The sequence below is a fragment of the Venturia canescens genome, chromosome 4 (genome assembly GCF_019457755.1).
Source record: "Venturia canescens isolate UGA chromosome 4, ASM1945775v1, whole genome shotgun sequence".
NCBI classification, from domain to species: domain Eukaryota; kingdom Metazoa; phylum Arthropoda; class Insecta; order Hymenoptera; family Ichneumonidae; genus Venturia; species Venturia canescens.
This window is the reverse complement of record NC_057424.1, coordinates 22,924,894-22,941,431: the sequence shown is the minus strand read 5'-3', so window position 1 is coordinate 22,941,431 and position 16,538 is coordinate 22,924,894. Positions and strand designations below refer to the sequence as shown.

At 36.4% G+C, this 16,538-nt stretch overlaps 4 protein-coding genes across 5 annotated transcripts; 2 read left to right on the top strand and 2 right to left on the bottom strand.

Annotated features, from left to right (window-relative positions):
• Positions 1–51: 51 nt before the first annotated feature.
• On the top strand, positions 52–2,074 carry LOC122410245 (pre-mRNA-splicing factor ISY1 homolog). The gene is made up of 4 exons (XM_043418385.1): positions 52–329; positions 427–449; positions 541–859; positions 1,167–2,074. The coding sequence occupies exons 1-4, from the start codon at positions 327–329 to the stop codon at positions 1,542–1,544; spliced, it is 723 nt and encodes a 240-aa protein (XP_043274320.1). The 5' UTR covers positions 52–326; the 3' UTR covers positions 1,545–2,074.
• Syt14 (Synaptotagmin 14) lies at positions 1,533–12,476 on the bottom strand. 2 transcript variants are annotated; one of them, XM_043418382.1, is made up of 8 exons: positions 10,437–12,476; positions 7,775–7,963; positions 7,552–7,689; positions 6,040–6,095; positions 5,734–5,913; positions 5,318–5,638; positions 4,754–5,107; positions 1,533–3,990 (listed from the first exon to the last, which is right to left on the bottom strand). In XM_043418382.1, exons 1-8 carry the CDS (start codon positions 10,468–10,470, stop codon positions 3,778–3,780), a joined length of 1,485 nt encoding a protein of 494 aa, XP_043274317.1. In that variant the 5' UTR covers positions 10,471–12,476; the 3' UTR covers positions 1,533–3,777. The 2 variants fall into 2 exon arrangements, with proteins under 2 accessions (XP_043274317.1, XP_043274316.1); XM_043418381.1 differs by having other exon boundaries at positions 6,040–6,098; positions 10,437–12,475.
• Positions 12,399–14,142, top strand: CLS (cardiolipin synthase). Its single transcript, XM_043418386.1, has 5 exons — positions 12,399–12,406; positions 12,504–12,546; positions 12,824–12,879; positions 13,146–13,403; positions 13,790–14,142. Exons 4-5 carry the CDS (start codon positions 13,281–13,283, stop codon positions 14,060–14,062), a joined length of 396 nt encoding a protein of 131 aa, XP_043274321.1. The 5' UTR covers positions 12,399–12,406; positions 12,504–12,546; positions 12,824–12,879; positions 13,146–13,280; the 3' UTR covers positions 14,063–14,142.
• On the bottom strand, positions 14,133–15,914 carry CIA30 (complex I intermediate-associated protein 30). Its single transcript, XM_043418383.1, has 2 exons — positions 15,204–15,914; positions 14,133–14,781 (listed from the first exon to the last, which is right to left on the bottom strand). Exons 1-2 carry the CDS (start codon positions 15,620–15,622, stop codon positions 14,256–14,258), a joined length of 945 nt encoding a protein of 314 aa, XP_043274318.1. The 5' UTR covers positions 15,623–15,914; the 3' UTR covers positions 14,133–14,255.
• Between the last annotated feature and the right edge of the window lie 624 nt (positions 15,915–16,538).

Genomic DNA, 16,538 nt, shown 5'->3' with positions numbered 1-16,538 from the left:
AAAATAAATTAATAGAATGTTGGACGAATCCCATTATAGCTTAACGGACATAACCTATAAATATCATGTTGTCAGTGTGATACAGGATAAACAACTGGATACAACTAAACCACGACGATAAGGCATTTTACCAACAATGAATATGTTCATACGTCAAGTCGTGAAATAATAAAAGTTGTGGATATACGTGAAAATTAAGAAAAGATTCACCAGTAAATTATAAAAAGAAAAAGACTTTTAGGTTATCATTTTGATTTACCGGATTCACTTCGTTTTAATTTTTTTCCCCATTATTATCGAATCTTAAAATCATAACCTAATAAATCATGGTATGTATTACATGTTGAAATATTAAAAAATTTGTTATTCTTTCTATATTATATCTGCAACATAAAATATTGATTTTGATTATTCTTTATTCCACAGGCACGTAACGCTGAAAAAGCCATGTAAGTGAAACAAATTTTTCTAGGTACCTAAAATCGATTTATATTTGTTTTATAAATTCTTTTTCCACCAAATATATGTATTTCATTCTAGGACTACACTGGCTCGATGGCGAGCGGCTCAGAACAACGAAGGTACAAGGAAAGAACAAGAGCGTAGACCCTATTTAGCTTCAGAATGCAGAGAATTAAACAAGGCTGAAAAATGGAGATTGCAAATAGTGCGTGAAATAGGGAAAAAAGTTGCACAAATTCAGAATGCTGGATTAGGTGAATTTCGTATACGAGATCTCAACGATGAAATCAACAAACTGTTGAGAGAAAAACGCCATTGGGAGACGCAGATCAAGGAACTTGGAGGTCCCGATTACTCCAGGGTTGGACCTCGCATGTTGGATCACGAAGGCCGAGAGGTATTTTTTATATTTAAAAATGTAATTACTCTGATCAGGGAATGATAGTTCTTATCAATATGGTTTTTTCAATACAGTAAAAAAGATGGACAATGGATTTTTCTGATTGCATTTGAAAATTTGTTTTTCAACGAAACTTTTCCAATATTTGTCACGGTACTTCTACGGTTTTATGAGCCTTCCAACAAAATCAAATTTGTCAATTGTAGTTTTGAGATGTAAAGCTGAATTGAGAAGTAGAGTGGTGGATAAAACAGCCCCTTGCGTTAATAACACTGAGCACAGTGACGATTTTTTATATGCAAAGGTTCCTGGCAACAGAGGTTACAAATATTTTGGAGCAGCAAAGGAGTTGCCCGGTGTACGAGAGCTGTTCGAACAAGAACCGCCACCGCCACCGCGTAAAACTCGGGCCGAACTGATGAAAGACATAGACGCGGATTATTATGGATACAGGGACGACGATGACGGCATTCTCTTGCCGTTGGAGCAAAAGATTGGCCAAGAAGAACGCAACAAGGCAATTGAAATGTGGCAGGAACAGTCCGATAAAAACGAGGATAAGGATAAAGAAAACGAAGAATTCGAAACGACGTCGCGAATGCCAATTCCTACTCAACAAGACATGAAGGAAGCATTATTAGCAAGAAAGAAACAAGAATTACTCGAAAAATACGTGCTTTGACGAATTTCCTTGGTTTATTTTCAGTTTGGGCGATTTTTAACAGCTATTTGTAAGATTACTTTAGTAATATCGGAGTATACACTTTATATAAAACGCGACAAATAGTAATTTTATATATATGTGTAAGACAAACGGTCAGTTTGGTGACTTTGCAAAAATCCTAAGATATTCAAAAATTCTTGAACCTCTCGCCTCCTCAGCGCGAAGCGCTATTCTAGAATATTTCTCATAATCCTAGGAGTAGAGATTTGCAGGATTTAAATATTATAGATATAATATTAAAATTCTGCAAACATTCAAACACTGCAAACCTCTGCGCTTCGCACAGGGAAGACAATGCGATCAAAGATTTTTCAGAGTAATTTTTCGAGTTTTTGAGAAAGACTCATCAAAGTGACCGGTTGTCTCACACATGTATATACATATATATTTAAATTTATATATATATATAATAACATTGATTGAAGTATTCTGTTTTCATTTTTTGTGCAGTTAGACGTTTAAGTTCTAATAAATTCCCGTTTCAAGAATAGGGGTGCTTTGGATAAAACCTTGGACAACACCATCGATCGCTGGGCTTGTAGCACCGTCCACGATCGATCACCGTGGTCGTTGAAAATCTTCCGAGCCCTTCATACAAAATTGACGATTCAAGGTCTTAAAAATACAACTTTTTTTTCTCTTCCTTTCTGCTTATCCTCTTGTTCGTCGAACTTTATCGAATACCAGCTTCGAAGTAACATCGATATCCATTTCGTCGTTTGCAAACTTCGATTTCTCACGTAGTACTTTCACCACGATACGAGAACTCGGAAATTACAAATTTTTTTCCATTAGAACAAAGTGTCTTCATGGCTCACTCATAACGAGCGCCTAAATTTTAAATTAGCACGTGGCGATCACTCCTGTCGAGATTAACCAATATCGAATAAAGATCATCTCAACATTTCTAAGTTCTCGTGATAAATTGACAAATCACGTCTAAGGAAAATAAATAGTGGTGAATGGTTCAAGACTTGAACCTCTCGTGTATCCAAATCAGCAACGATATATACTTATATCTCGCTATTTAATTTCATAAATGTAAAATTTTAATAATCGTTATGTTCACAGCATCAGTTTGTTCATTTCAATAATTTCGTTTCTTCTCTCCTCGATAAAACTCTTACTTAGCGGCTCATTCCCTAAAAAACGCGTAGTGAAATTTATTCTTATCATTGTCGAACTACGTCGTACCTAATCCTGAACGACCTCGTGAAATTGAAAGTTCAATTAACAGCTAATACTAAGATCACGTCCGCCATTTTTCCTAAAGTGCGTCTGCAAGTTGTGCGTTATTAAAGGTATTTGTTCATCATTTATTGTTGTTGTTGAGTATTAAAAAATTGCCAGATTTCACTTAGTTATTGAAAATTGCTAGGTCGACAAAAGAAAATCCATTACGGAGATCGAGTCCGGACCCACTCCGTAAACTTTTTGTTTCTATTAGTGTTTGGTTTTCTCATCTCGTTGAATTAATCGAATCAGTAAGAATCGTAGTCTTTTTTCTTTAATTATTTGAGAAATTAAATGCTCGAATAAAAACGGGAGTTAAAAATAGCTCGGCCTTGAATGGATTTGAAATATCATCGGCCTTATCCCCATGCGTTTCGAACTCTTTCAAAAGCACACGAATTGCCCAAAATCATCTTGCCAATCCTTCTCTCAAATTTCTTTTCAATCGGTACCAATTGAGACAGCGAGAAAATGAAAGAGGTCTATGCAGAGAGAAAGAGAGAAAGAGAGAGAGAGAGAAAGAGCAAAGAGAAAAATAAATTTTGCCCATTTCGGCGAAGTGTGCGTCACTTTTTGATAGTAACACTTCACAAAATGCATATTAATACAATATTTTGACGTATTGACTTCGCTGTTAAAATCGGGCAGTAATTGTGTTCGCAAAAGCGTGTTTGTTATTCTTTTTTTTTCTCTATCCTTGTTTTTGTTATTTTTCTCCCAAAAAGGAACAGCGCATCCCATTTAAAATAGGAATTCCTACGCAAGAATTACGTGTGTTCGTGTCCTTTGGACCACGTTCCTCATAGCGATCTCATAAGATCGAAGAACGTGTTAAGCTTACGAGTCTCATTAAAACGTCTGTTGTAGATTATTTTCGTTGACGCGTATTGTTCATTTGTTCCGATCTCTTTTTTTTTAAAAAATTCGACAGAATCTCTTACGAATGAATAATTGTGCTTTAGGGACGCAAGAGCGAGTGCCAGCGTTGAACTTGCGTCGTTTGTCGGGACGCACGCATGTCGTTCCAATGTTGAAGCTCGTCCGGTCCTGAGCTATTTAATCCCAGGCACAACCAACCGATCATCTCTCGGCCCTTTTTACCCATCGCGCCACGACGACGATTGTATACCGATAGAAAGAGTGTCACATCTCCCAATTGGAACAAAGCAACCTGTGAACCAACGTTCAAGATTTAAGATTTTCAAAATTTATGCGTTCATTTCCCCCTTAAATCATACGAGCCCTACGAGCTTTATTTCTCTTTCATTTTATAATAAAATCAGGAAAGGGATACAACAATTTATTCGTGATAAAAATATTATCATTGGACGTTCACCACCAAATTTCCTCTAATTAAAATTTTTTATTTTATTCAAATATTTCTCGTTTAGTCATATTCCACTAAATCGATTTTAAAACATTGCTACTATATTTTTGAAGAGGAAATCCTGGAATAGAGTCAGAACGAACGAACGAACGACAGTAATTAGAAAGGTTGATTAATGAAATTTTATTTCTCCTTAAATTGAGACTTGCAGTTCCTACGTCTTCAAAATGAATTATGAAATGATACTGCTACCGACTTCGTGTTTAGATACTTCGAAAAATAGAAAAAAAATAGTGCGTTTAACGATGGTAGTGCGAGGTTGCAGGAAAACTTATATCATTCAATCAGTTTGCTTGCGTTTCGGTGCACGGTGTACAAAAGATCCTGAGACAAAATATTCCAATGACATAATATCCCCGATTTGAAAATGCGTGTATGCGTGTGTGTGAGAATAAAAGTGTCTAAAACAATTGAATTAAAAAAAAAAAATGATTCAACAAAATTAAATAGAGGATATTATTGTGTTTTAGGATATTTCGTCCCGAAGATATTTTGGCTCCCCATACTGTGTCTCAGGATGTTTCGACCCGTATATTTTGTTTCTCACCTGATAAATAAATGTTTCCTTGTACAGAGGATTAGGTTGTGCTCTTCTGAGTCCAGTTTTCGAGCGACCCATTTCATGCCCGTTGCTGTCAACCAGGGCGAGTTTGACGTAGGTATCCGGAGGTTTCGTGTCGGCACCTCCGCCGCCTCGGAAATGAGAACCCTTGATTATTTCGACAGAGAGACGACCCGTTGTCCCATTGTAGGTGAGACCTATCAGCAATTCGGCGACGCTGCCGCCTTTCATGCTGCTTCCATAAGGGGGTGTAGTCGGTGATGCGTAGGACTGTACGGATTGCTGGGAACCCGTTGAGTCACTTCGAGTCAGACTGGTCGTCGTGCCCCAGTCCTGTATCTGGAAAATAAAATTCATCAATTGCCTCGTAAAAAACTGACGCTTTACGATGAGACAAATTGCGTAAGAAAACGTTTAAAATAAATGTTGATTTTTTCAGATGAAAGATGGAAATAAATCCGACGTGCTCACACGTGCAACGCGCGTCAATGAATAGGCGCACTCATATGAAAATGATGCGAATGAAAAATTGGTTTGCAGAACATGTACCGAAGAAGTTGGCGGTGGTTGGAGCGGTAAACAGAGGGTCGTCTCCAGTTGGAGGTTTATTTGATCGAAGGACACCCTTAATTCACCGAGCAGACGTTCACGACGCATTCTGCCACCCCACAAGTAAACTCTCAGTCGAACGCCCATTGCATTGACATCCTCAGGATTGACACGAGGAAAAAGAAAGCTTTCCATGTACTGGGGGGACGGACCCTGTCGTACGCGTGTTTTCCGTCGTTGCTTCTTCGACGGCAACAAGACGAGGCGCACTTGGCTGCCACCTATGCCAGCCGGATAATTTCGTCCTTGGAGTACTTGGACCTAAAGTTTTAATGAAACAGAGAAACGCGAAGAGAAAGTTCATTTGTACGCACGCATCTTTGACGACGCGGCTTCGTGTCTCGTATTGTATTTACCGTCATCTCCCGCATCGGTGCATCGTAGAGGAATGCGACTTCCAACGTGCCAATTTCCTCACCGCTCGCACTCACGTTCGTCACAGCATCGTTCGAAACTGAGACGTGTTCCTCGATCTCTTCAGGTACCTCAGAATTGTCCAGGATTGTTATCGCAGATGTGCCGACGTCAACGACGCACTGAAGAAACAGAAAACAACGAATATGGCGATTGGAAATGAGCTGTCTCTTCGCGGTAACATCAATTTTTTCACTCCAGCTCCAGCCCAGTTATAAATAGTAAATAGTTTATTAATTATTAATTACCTCGTGCTGATCGAGAGCATGTTGATCTTCGGAGCAGCCTTTAGCCGTGTTGCCTGCTTCTTGAATTATTGTTTTCAAGTAAACTCATTAGTTGTAGACCTTTAAGATAACTCTTGTACTGCATGCTAGTCAAATGAGTGCTAAATTTTCAAAAAGCTTTTAGACCAAGTTCAACGTACCGATTAAACTTATTGTTGGTAGATATGTATTCAAGCATATCTTATTGACGTGAAAAAATATTTAAAATGATAGTTTTGCAAAACTATCAACTGATAGATGCAAATTTCCATGATGACACATTTTCACAGGTATTTTTCAAAGAATCATCTGTATTTTTAACCGATTTTATTGCACCGAGTCTCATTTTGTTCCTCAACTGATCCTCTACGAATTCACCGCGTACATTTTCCTTTGAACTCATTCCTTCAGAGATTATGAATGAAAAAGTTTTTTCACTTAATTAACAATTAGCTGCAACAGTGAAACGATCAAGTTAAAAAAACAACTACGCGGTGGATTCATAGAGGGCCAGTTGACCAACAAAATGAGACTTGTTGCAATAAAATCGATGAAAAAACGCAGATAATTATGTGAAAAATGCCAGTGAAAATGTGCCAGCGTGGAAATTTGCATTTATCAGTTGATTGTTTTGCAAAACTAGCGTTTTTAATATTTTTACATCTAATAAGACACGCTGTAATACAAATCCACTAACAATACATTTAACCGGTACGTTAAACTTGGTCTAAAAGCGTTTTGAAAATTTAGCACTCATTTGACTAGCATATGCAGTACAGGAGTTACCTTAAGGGCGCGATAACGTCAATTCGGTGATAAAAATTTCTATTATTTTTTTAGACGCCACAGATAATACGAATCTATTTTACTGATTGTGACATCATAATACAATAAATACATGAACATGATTTCCTGAATTTTTAAAACTCTGATATCGATAATTAACGCGATGGTGGGACTTTGGAAAAAAGTTGTCTACCCTGTGAACAGTGTAAATCGAAATCTACTTGACCGATGCTTTTGAAATTCGGCATGGCATACTTCCTTACACAATTGACCGGGTATCTTCGAGAGCTTTTTTCCAATTTTTCATAACTGTCAATTTTAAAATAACAAAAAGGCTCATTTTTTAGACGAAAATCAGTGTTTTAACTTCCAAATGTTACAAAAAATTGAAGAAAAAAACAAAAAAAAAATCCTGATCAATCGTGTAACGAAATACCGTGCCAAATTTCAAAAGAATCCTTCGAGTAGATTTTAATTTACACTGTTCACCGATGGACAACTTTTTTCCGAAGTGCCTCCGAAGATTTGCTGCCGTCGAGTTAATAATTGATGTTCGGGTTTTAAAAATTCCGGAAATATTGTTCATGTATTGTAATATAATGTGACAATCGATAAAATTGATTTGTTATTACCGGTAGCGTTTAAAAAAATCGTTAAAACCTCGCCCTTATAGGCTTTGTTGAAGTTTGATTATTCATTTATTTTTACCGACAATCGTTGGACCATCTTCGGCTTGGATCGTTAGAGTGTCAGGTGGCGGATTGGAATGAGAAATTTGTAATCTTCGAAGGGCATCTTCTTCAGAATCTGAGCTTGTTTCAGGATCGGAATATGAGAAAGTTTTGCCTGTAACAATGCATTGCCTCATCGGTAGCCATAATAATTTGATTTTATAATAGTCTCTTTCAAATAATTTTAGTGTCATTTTTACCCAAATTTTTGGAGATGTGTGACGTAGAGCTGTTCGTCGATTCACAAAGGGGCACGCATATTCCCCCAAATATTGTTGAAGCTGGAACTGGTGTAAAGCACCACTTTCGTGACAAATACAAAAATACGACTACTAAAAGCGTCACGAATCCGGCAACAGCACCTAAAAACGCAGTTGCTTCCACCGGTCCTGCAAACATCATAAAAGGTTTTCGGTCAGCTGACAGCCAATGCATTGTGGTGAGGTGCCACTATTTTCACGAAGTTGAAGTTTGCAACATTGGAGTTGAACGAAATGAAGGAAAAAAATAAGATTTATAATTAATTATTTTTTATTTCACGAATTATTGATGTGGCTTAAAAAATGACGAATTGGAAATTCGGCAGGGAAGAAAATTAGAGATTTACTGGAATTATTTGAGAGTTTTTTAGATCATTTCGTTGGACTCCAACGTTGGAAACTTCAGCATCATCTATTTTCAATCGAGTACAATGTATCGATATACACAATTCAAACAAATCATCCTAACTAATATTATAAATTCGAAGTGCGTTAAATTCGAAAGTGTATTATAAATTCGAAAAAAAAAAATCAAATTCTCAAGGGAGATTTACAGGAATATTCGTACTTTTACGTGAAAAATTGTCCTTCGTTCGCCTCCTAACAAAACAACTAATCGACTTGTTTTTTCGTATAGTTAATAAGGAGGATTGATCACAAAATCAAAATAATCCGAATTTGATCAAATTTTGTGATAACATTCTTTGGCATCAAGTATAGAAATACTATTTTTTTCAAATTTTTTTACCACATGGTTATCGAATAATTGAGCGTTAAATCGAAATTCTCATGCACGAGATGTATAATTGTATATAGTAAAACTCTATGCTTATACACGTGAACTTTAGCGTTCAATTACTCGAGAGCCATGTGGTAGAAAAATCTAAAAAAATTAATATTGTCTTATATATTTTTAACGAATACATTTACCAAATTACATTAAATTCTTATCATTTTGAAATTCTTTATGAAGAATTTTTACATGGTTTAGCATGGCAACATTGTATCGTCGCGATCCACCATCCTTAATAAAAGGACGAAGAGTAACATAAGCTACTACTTTTAGTCCTGGTCGCTGTTCTATTCCTCCTGGCAAAGTTTTTTTTTTAATTCAGCTAGTTTTAGTTAGTTCATATTGATTATAAAAAAGCGTTGAGCACAGATTCTCTGTATACAGTAATTGAGAAGAAGGAAACCGACTGGAAGGAAGGAATTTTCCACAAAGTTGCTATTCTCAAGTTTCATCAAAGCTCGTTTTAAATCCCGGCTACTAGCATGGCGAAAGATAAATCAATTATACGACACTGAAGTTTGCAACGTTGGAGTCCAACGAAATGATCTAAAAAAAGTCTCAAATAATTCGTAATTTTTTAAGCCGCATCAATAATTCGTGCAATAAAAAAATAATTAATTATAAATCTTTTTTTCTTTAATTTCGTTGAACTCCAACGTTGCAAACTTCAACGTCGTCGTTTGTCCAACGAAATGAAGGAAAAAAAACATTTGGAATTAGCCAATTTATTATTTAACGAAGTATCGGTGCACGTTGAAAAACTACGAATTGCAAATTCGGCAGAGAACGAAAGTGGAGAATAACTGGAATTATTGGAGCCTTTTTTTACATCATTTCGTTGGACTCCTTGCAAACTTCAGCATCATTCAATTATTTCTACCGGCATTCCTCGTAAGAATATGTCCTCGAAAGCACACACATTAATAATGCATTTTTTACCTTTACAGGGAGCCCCTTTATTTTCTCGGCGATCCGTATCGAATTGTCGGAGGATCCGCGAAATAATGGCTTTCCCCCATATGACTTTTATATAATGATCCACTTTTAAGGAACACGCATGAATAAGTGAACCGAAAGCTATACAACGGAAAATCCCAGCACGAATTTCTACACACGCATCCTGACACGTCAAAATATTTGCGTACATCGTCTACGACAATCGAATTTTCATTTTTCACGGATGTCCGTCGAGTATCCGCAATAAATATTAGCGCGTTTATACCGAACTTAGACTAAGCAGAGGAATAACAAGGTTTTACGGAAACATCAGAGTTCGAGGAGTTGCATGTCCCATTTCCAAGTAGATTATTAAATGAAATACTCCCTCCTAAATTTTGTGGCTACGCAGGAGGTGACAACCTCCTGCGTAGCCACGAGGCAATCCTTACTTCCTTTCGCCCCCGTCGTCCATTCACGTTCCACGCATGTACATGGAAAATTCTAGTCTCAAGAGTTGGAGGGGAAATAGGAATGCGAGAATATCAACAAATGCGCGACGTTCCCACGAGCGAATTGATGAATTTCAAAAGTTTCGAGGGCAGTAGCCCAGGGGGATAAGCGATTAAGAATAATCGATCGCAATCACGCTTATCGCTACCTTGGGCCACGTACCGAACGACACATTTTTTGTTGTTTTAGCTTTCTACGACCCTACGTAATAAATCGAAGCGTGAAAAGCTTGTTTTTTAGTTCGTTTTCATCGAACGATTGGATAAATTATTGAAAACGTTGCCTTGTGAAGCGCGATTATATATGAGCGAGTCAAAAATGCTCGAGGGATCTTTGTAAATACTGACAGAGTGGACTTACCCGCAAGCAAATGGTCTGATCCAGCAAGAATCATACTCGTCCCTTAAGTGTGGTCTTAACGTCTGTTATTCGATTGCACAAGACACACCGAGCCCGAATATTCGATGCATTATTCAATTCGAAAGACACTTCACTGGTCCAGTCCTGATTGTTTGATTACAAACGTGGTTATATACGCCGAATAATACGTGGGCGGGGGTATACAGCACTCTGTTGCTTTGCCAGAGGACTCGAGTGCGCGCCTGCAACACCTTAACCAGACGTACGCTTGCGCCCTCGTGGAAAACTCCCGTTAACTGACGCGCATTCCATTGCCGCAGCCTCGCGCTTCACTCCATCCGCAAATGGGCTGCTTTTTCGCTTCAATTCGACCGCCTCTGCCTCACCACACAACGCTTCTGACCCTCACCCTTCCAAACATTGATTCACATTCTTACTATACTATTTTACCACACCATTCCAATCTACTCATTCACATTTTCATTTTTTTTTAAATCTCTCTATTTATATTTCCTTTAATTATTCTTCAGCTTCTACCAAAAGTTCCGTTTGCACACGCTCAATTTCTGTATATATAATATAATGAAAAATAATCGGTCACTTTGATGACTTTTTCTAAAAAAAGTCTGACGAGCTGTCTAAGACTCTGAAAAAAACCGATAGAATGTCTTGTTTCGATTTTAGATCATAATCCTAACCCTGCAAAGGAGTTCTAGGATGTTAACGAATTGAATTGTTTTTTTTTTTTTATGATGATGTCCTGGACACATCATCATCTTATTATGAATTTCCTATTACTTGTTATTGTTATACGAACACCTGTATATCTCTTGGGAAATATTACAGAGCACCCTATTCAGTTGTAGCTGGAACTAACTTTGACAAATTTTCCAATTTCGTTTTCTAAAGTTATTATTTTCAAATAAAGTTTTAATGGATCGAACAATCACTACCAAACGATTATGAAACTATTGCAATCAAAATTATAAAAGGGACAATATTTTTCGGGATTTCCTTTTGTTAACGATATGACCGATAATGAAAGGTTTATTGAATATGTTATTTTTTTTGTAAATTATGATCGAGCAAACGTGTTTTTGTCATCGTCAAACTATTTCGCCTCTATTAGACCCTCTCTATTGCTGCTGGCATGAAAATAAAAAAAAATTGTACCTATGACAGATTTTCTAGTTTTCTTTTTTTAAAGTTAATATATGGTCAAACAAGCGTTTTAATTGATCACGCAAACACTGTCAAACAGTTGGCGTTGGATAAAATCGAAATAGTTGAAATGGGGGGTTGTTTAATAAGTTTAACCCTGGCTGGATAGGTTTTTTTTCGAGCGAGTTGTCACACACACATTGTATCTGCAAGGTGTAGTCGCGACAAGTAGTGGATTTGTATATATATATTCATTATTTTGGTTAACATAACCTGCTCCGTATTAACCCCATTATATCAAATGTACTGCAGTTTCTTGTTCATCATTGGTAATTCAATTCGATTAATTTAAGATATCTATAAACGTTTCGTTATCATCTTTATTGATGCCAAGAAAAAGGGTTTTCCAGCGAACGACACAGTGTCGTGAGGTTATTTTGCACTCTAGTTGGAACGCAATGCACTTGGACGACACTGTGTCCACAATCACACTCTGTATGTCGCTTACTGCATGGAACGCGAAAGTTCTTATTTATTATTGATGATTTGCAAACGGCAAAAACAATACGTGCATCGTGCAGTTTATCTATACTCGGGTTTGGGCGAATGCTACACGAAATGGAATAAAAAATCTTATACCATACGACGTACATGTGCAAAACGAAAGCAGAATTATGAAATAAGACAACAACAAAGTGTTGATTCGTTTATAAACAACAAATTTGGGAAATTGCTCTGAGTTTATCTTTTTGTCTTTTCCCGGAAATGAAAGGCTTCGAAAACAATTTTTTCTGTAATAATTTTCGGAGGTTATGTTGCTGTGTTTAGTTTAATTACGTCGTAAGCGACCGTAATGCAAATGTAAAGTGAGTATTCTTTAGGTGTTGCAATTTTTCTTTTTTCTAGGAACAGGACCATAAAGTAACGCGGGAATTCGATTTTCGAAAAAGTAAATATGAGCTATTGGATTTTTGCAAACTTCAGGCAGAGCTCTAGGACATTGAACAAATACTTTTCAAAGAGATGTGTAAATCAATTGAAAATACGAGTTTACTGTAACTCTGAAAAAAAACTACATGAAAATTTAACTGATACGGTGGAACGTGTGTCTCGGCGAAAGACGTTACAAAAAAAAATTTTACGAGATATTCGTCAGACTAAAGAGAAAGTAGAAGAAATTATAGAGAGAGAAAATATCTGGACAATTCCAAATTTTCTTTCTATAGGTCGCATTGTAACAACTCCTTATCTAAGCTATTTAATTATATCGCACGATTACCAGGTATGGTATAAATAACCTCGAGTTATTAACATTGGCTTTATTCAATTCAAGCTAGATTCATTTTGCCTTTAATCTTGTTATTGCTTAGAGAAGAAGTCTAGCAAAATTGAGCTCCAGTGGGCTCAGTTTCGATTGGATCCATGTTGCGATTTAAACTCCTATCTTTAAATAAATATTTTCTTATTCGCATAAACGTTTGAAAGTAAACAATAGCCTTGTAATTCAATAGATTAGTCTAATGACAGTGTCCAAAATTTTGATTATAGATAGCTTTATGGTTTCTTGGATTTGCTGGAATCACAGACTTGGTAGATGGTTGGATAGCTCGAACATGGAGTTCTCAGGCCTCAAAGTTGGGGAGTTTTTTAGACCCGGTAGCAGACAAATTATTAGTAGGAACAATGTTTCTATCACTGACCTGGGTCGACTTGATACCAATACCCTTAACATGTCTTGTAATACTTCGAGATATCGCCCTGATATCAGCTGCATCGTACATCAGATATCGATCATTACCTGAGCCTGTAAGAAACAACTAAGTGATACTTTTATAAATTTGATTAAATACAATATTCCATTGCGATAAACACAAAGAGCAATCATCCGGATCATCTAACTTTTTCACAATTATAAGTTTAAAATTGTTACCGTCGAAAGGCAAACAAAGCTACAAAACTGAGATTTTTTTGTGTTCATTTACCAGGATTACGAAGATTAATTGTGAAAGCTTACTCTTGATCCCTCACTAGTAAGGTTCTATGACTTCTTTCACCTATGTATAAATTACTCCCAAAGTCGTCTACAAATGGAGGGGTCGAAAGACAGCCATTATAGTAGATGAAATAAATTGTGAATGAAATTTGAAGTTTTGTAGATTGGAAAAAGTATATGATTATTATTTTTGTTTCAGAAAACATTGATAAGATACTTCGATCCGACGCATGCAACAGTTCAACTAGCCCCAACATTAGCCAGCAAATTTAACACGGCCGTTCAATTGACCCTCGTTGCTGGTACTCTTGCTGCTCCGGTATTTCACTATATTGATCATCCAGCACTTCATGGATTGTATTATCTCACAGCATTAACCACCGTTGCTGGAGGTTTAAGTTATTTAGTATCGAAAAATACGTACAAATTATTATCAAAAAAAAAAGTAACTCAGCGAACGTCATCCTCCTGAGACAAGATTGTTAATCCCTGTACATTCTAATGATATTCTTGTACATTCGTTATAGAGAAATAAACTAATATGGTTTTTAACTTTTTTTCCTATTTTTTATCATGTAAATTTTATTTCATATCATCATGTACAATATAATGAACCTAGACTTAGTCAATTTCGTTTGTACACATAAAACAATGCGTTCAATAATTCATATATGAAATTTATGCGGAGTCCTATACATTTCATATGCATGTTCTTCACTATGACTAGGATCACATTCGACACCAATGTAATCAATTTCGAGCTTGAAATTTCCATTAATTTTGTCAGCTGCTGTTATACCAAATGTCAGAATGTTTGCTAATGGCGGAGGTTGTTGTGTATCTTGTATTCTACCTGCGGAAACTAAAAAAAACTTGGAGAATGGTATTCTAACGTACTGCCAATAGGGGCCACCTCTTGTGTGCAGAATATATTGATAAGAATCATTCCACAAAATGTCCCAGGCACCAGGTGATGCTAGTATTAAAAGGTAGTTTCTTCCATCACCACGAACTCTCATCACGAGATGCGAATACGGACCCCATGGTAGATGCGCTGTGCGATGAAAAGATTTTCGTACTCTCACTGATCTCATATTGCAGTAACCTGTTCGTTTTATTCTTCCATCAATGAAGTGTCGAGCGTCGAGGTTACCCATAAAAATACCTCGTCCTGTCTTTGACAACTGTATACTACAACAACAATAATTTTTTTCACCATCTGTTTTTGAAAAATGAAAAAAAGTGTAAAGATTGTACTGATATCTTTATCCTTAAAGAGTAACCACAGTTGCATTGTCAGAGGTAATGCTTTCTGATGCATTTTATTTTAAAAACACTAACATGACAACTAATTGTTCTGACAACTTATATCTTCTCAAAAAAAATTCAGAATCATTTTTTTCTGCTGCTTTCGAGTAGTTGGTTTAAAACTTGAAAGATTTAATGCAGAAACTCTTTGGAAAAACTTTTAAAATTTTGATTTTTATATGGTCAGAACTAGGGACACAAATATTGTAATACTACCTATTATGACTTCATTATAGTTATCAGAAAAGGATCCTTTTTGGAAAGAGTTGGAATATTCAATTTCACTGGAATAAGAAAATTATTACCTCGCCGTTGAATTGCCTTCACCGTAGTCACTATCTGCGGTTACTACCCATTGATCCAAAATACTTGGATCTCCTTCGAATCTCCATTGAACATCAACCTCACCCTCTCGAAGAATGGTTATAGGATCAAAATGTAAATAATCCTTGACTTCTTCTTTCCAAAGCGCTAATTCCTCCAGCAATATCTTCCAACCCTGGCACATTTTTTGCCAAGGCGTTTTCGCTTCATCGCGAACATCGCTCAATCTTGGATAACCTTTCTTGTCGTCACTTTCAAAAAAGAATGATCGTTCACTCGTCGTACAAATTGTACGACAATTATAAACGATTGTGTTTTTCGATACTAGTCGCTTTAATATCGACGAAATGTTATTTAACATTATTTTTCTATAATTTTTCACTAATTTTTCGTGAAACATTAATATATCGCGTTACACTTGTTAGCAATAGTCTTTTATAGTTTTATTGGTTTATTACATCAACAATGCATTATCATTTTCTCTAATCTTTCTTGTAGGGATTGTAAATTTTTACCACACTGTTATTTTATTTATTATGTCACATTCTTTTTTTTAACTTTCGAGCCTCTACATGGAAGCACGGACTGCAAGACTGCCGAGACTGCCGACAGTACCGACAGTGCCGATTGCCGACCCAGGTGATCGAGCGGATCGAGCCTCAACATTATAGGGATGGTGCAAGTAGACTACCGCGCTACTAGTGATGAAAAAAAGTGAAAGCTTTTGGGGATCTTTTATCATTATTGTATTATTATATATATATTACATTATTATGATTATATTTCCATCAAAGTATTGAAAGTGCTACCCCCAAAAACTTATAAATTATGACATTAGAGGCGCCACGAGTACTTTCGACCTGCCCTCTATCGAATCTGCACCATCCCTATTATGACGAATCAAATTTAAGTGTACTAACTTTTAAATAAAGACGATTCGAAGATTCAAGGAATCTGTGAAGCTTTAAGCAATTAATTGAGCGCAAGCCGCAAATTCGGCACTGTATATTAATTCATCCTTTTGAAAATCTGTTCCATCCAAAAACTGCATTCGAAAAACCAGATTTTGTGAATAATTGGTCATGATTACAAAAAGTTGTTGAATATAATAATTCGATTAAAATAATTATAATATTCTTTTTAATAAAGAAACGTGGGTTTTGATCTTGCAAAACAAATCAATTGTGTCGACTTGCCGATTTTTCCCAGTAGCAAAGAAAAATGACAGCACGTTCGCAATGATCGAGCGTTCGTAGGGCGGGGATGGTAAAGGAGAGCTCACGCTTGGGCTTCGTATTCGTAGTGAGAGGCGGAGT

What these genes read in the sequence shown, in the direction of transcription:
- LOC122410245 (XM_043418385.1), top strand. An exon ending in CGTAACGCTGAAAAAGCCAT is followed by an intron (nt 450 to 540) that starts GTAAGTGAAACA and finishes ATTTCATTCTAG; the next exon opens with GACTACACTGGCTCGATGGC. An exon ending in TGGATCACGAAGGCCGAGAG is followed by an intron (nt 860 to 1,166) that starts GTATTTTTTATA and finishes TTATATGCAAAG; the next exon opens with GTTCCTGGCAACAGAGGTTA.
- Syt14 (XM_043418381.1), bottom strand. Translation starts at nt 10,470, where the DNA reads ATGATTCTTGCTGGATCAGACCATTTGCTTGCGG. An exon ending in ATCAGACCATTTGCTTGCGG is followed by an intron (nt 7,964 to 10,436) that starts GTAAGTCCACTC and finishes TGATGTTTGCAG; the next exon opens with GACCGGTGGAAGCAACTGCG. An exon ending in CACCGATGCGGGAGATGACG is followed by an intron (nt 5,639 to 5,733) that starts GTAAATACAATA and finishes TTAAAACTTTAG; the next exon opens with GTCCAAGTACTCCAAGGACG.
- CLS (XM_043418386.1), top strand. Translation starts at nt 13,281, where the DNA reads ATGTTTCTATCACTGACCTGGGTCGACTTGATACCAATACCCTTAACA. An exon ending in ATCGATCATTACCTGAGCCT is followed by an intron (nt 13,404 to 13,789) that starts GTAAGAAACAAC and finishes TTTTTGTTTCAG; the next exon opens with AAAACATTGATAAGATACTT.
- CIA30 (XM_043418383.1), bottom strand. Translation starts at nt 15,622, where the DNA reads ATGTTTCACGAAAAATTAGTGAAAAATTATAGAAAAATAATGTTAAAT. An exon ending in GAAGGCAATTCAACGGCGAG is followed by an intron (nt 14,782 to 15,203) that starts GTAATAATTTTC and finishes TTGTTGTTGTAG; the next exon opens with TATACAGTTGTCAAAGACAG.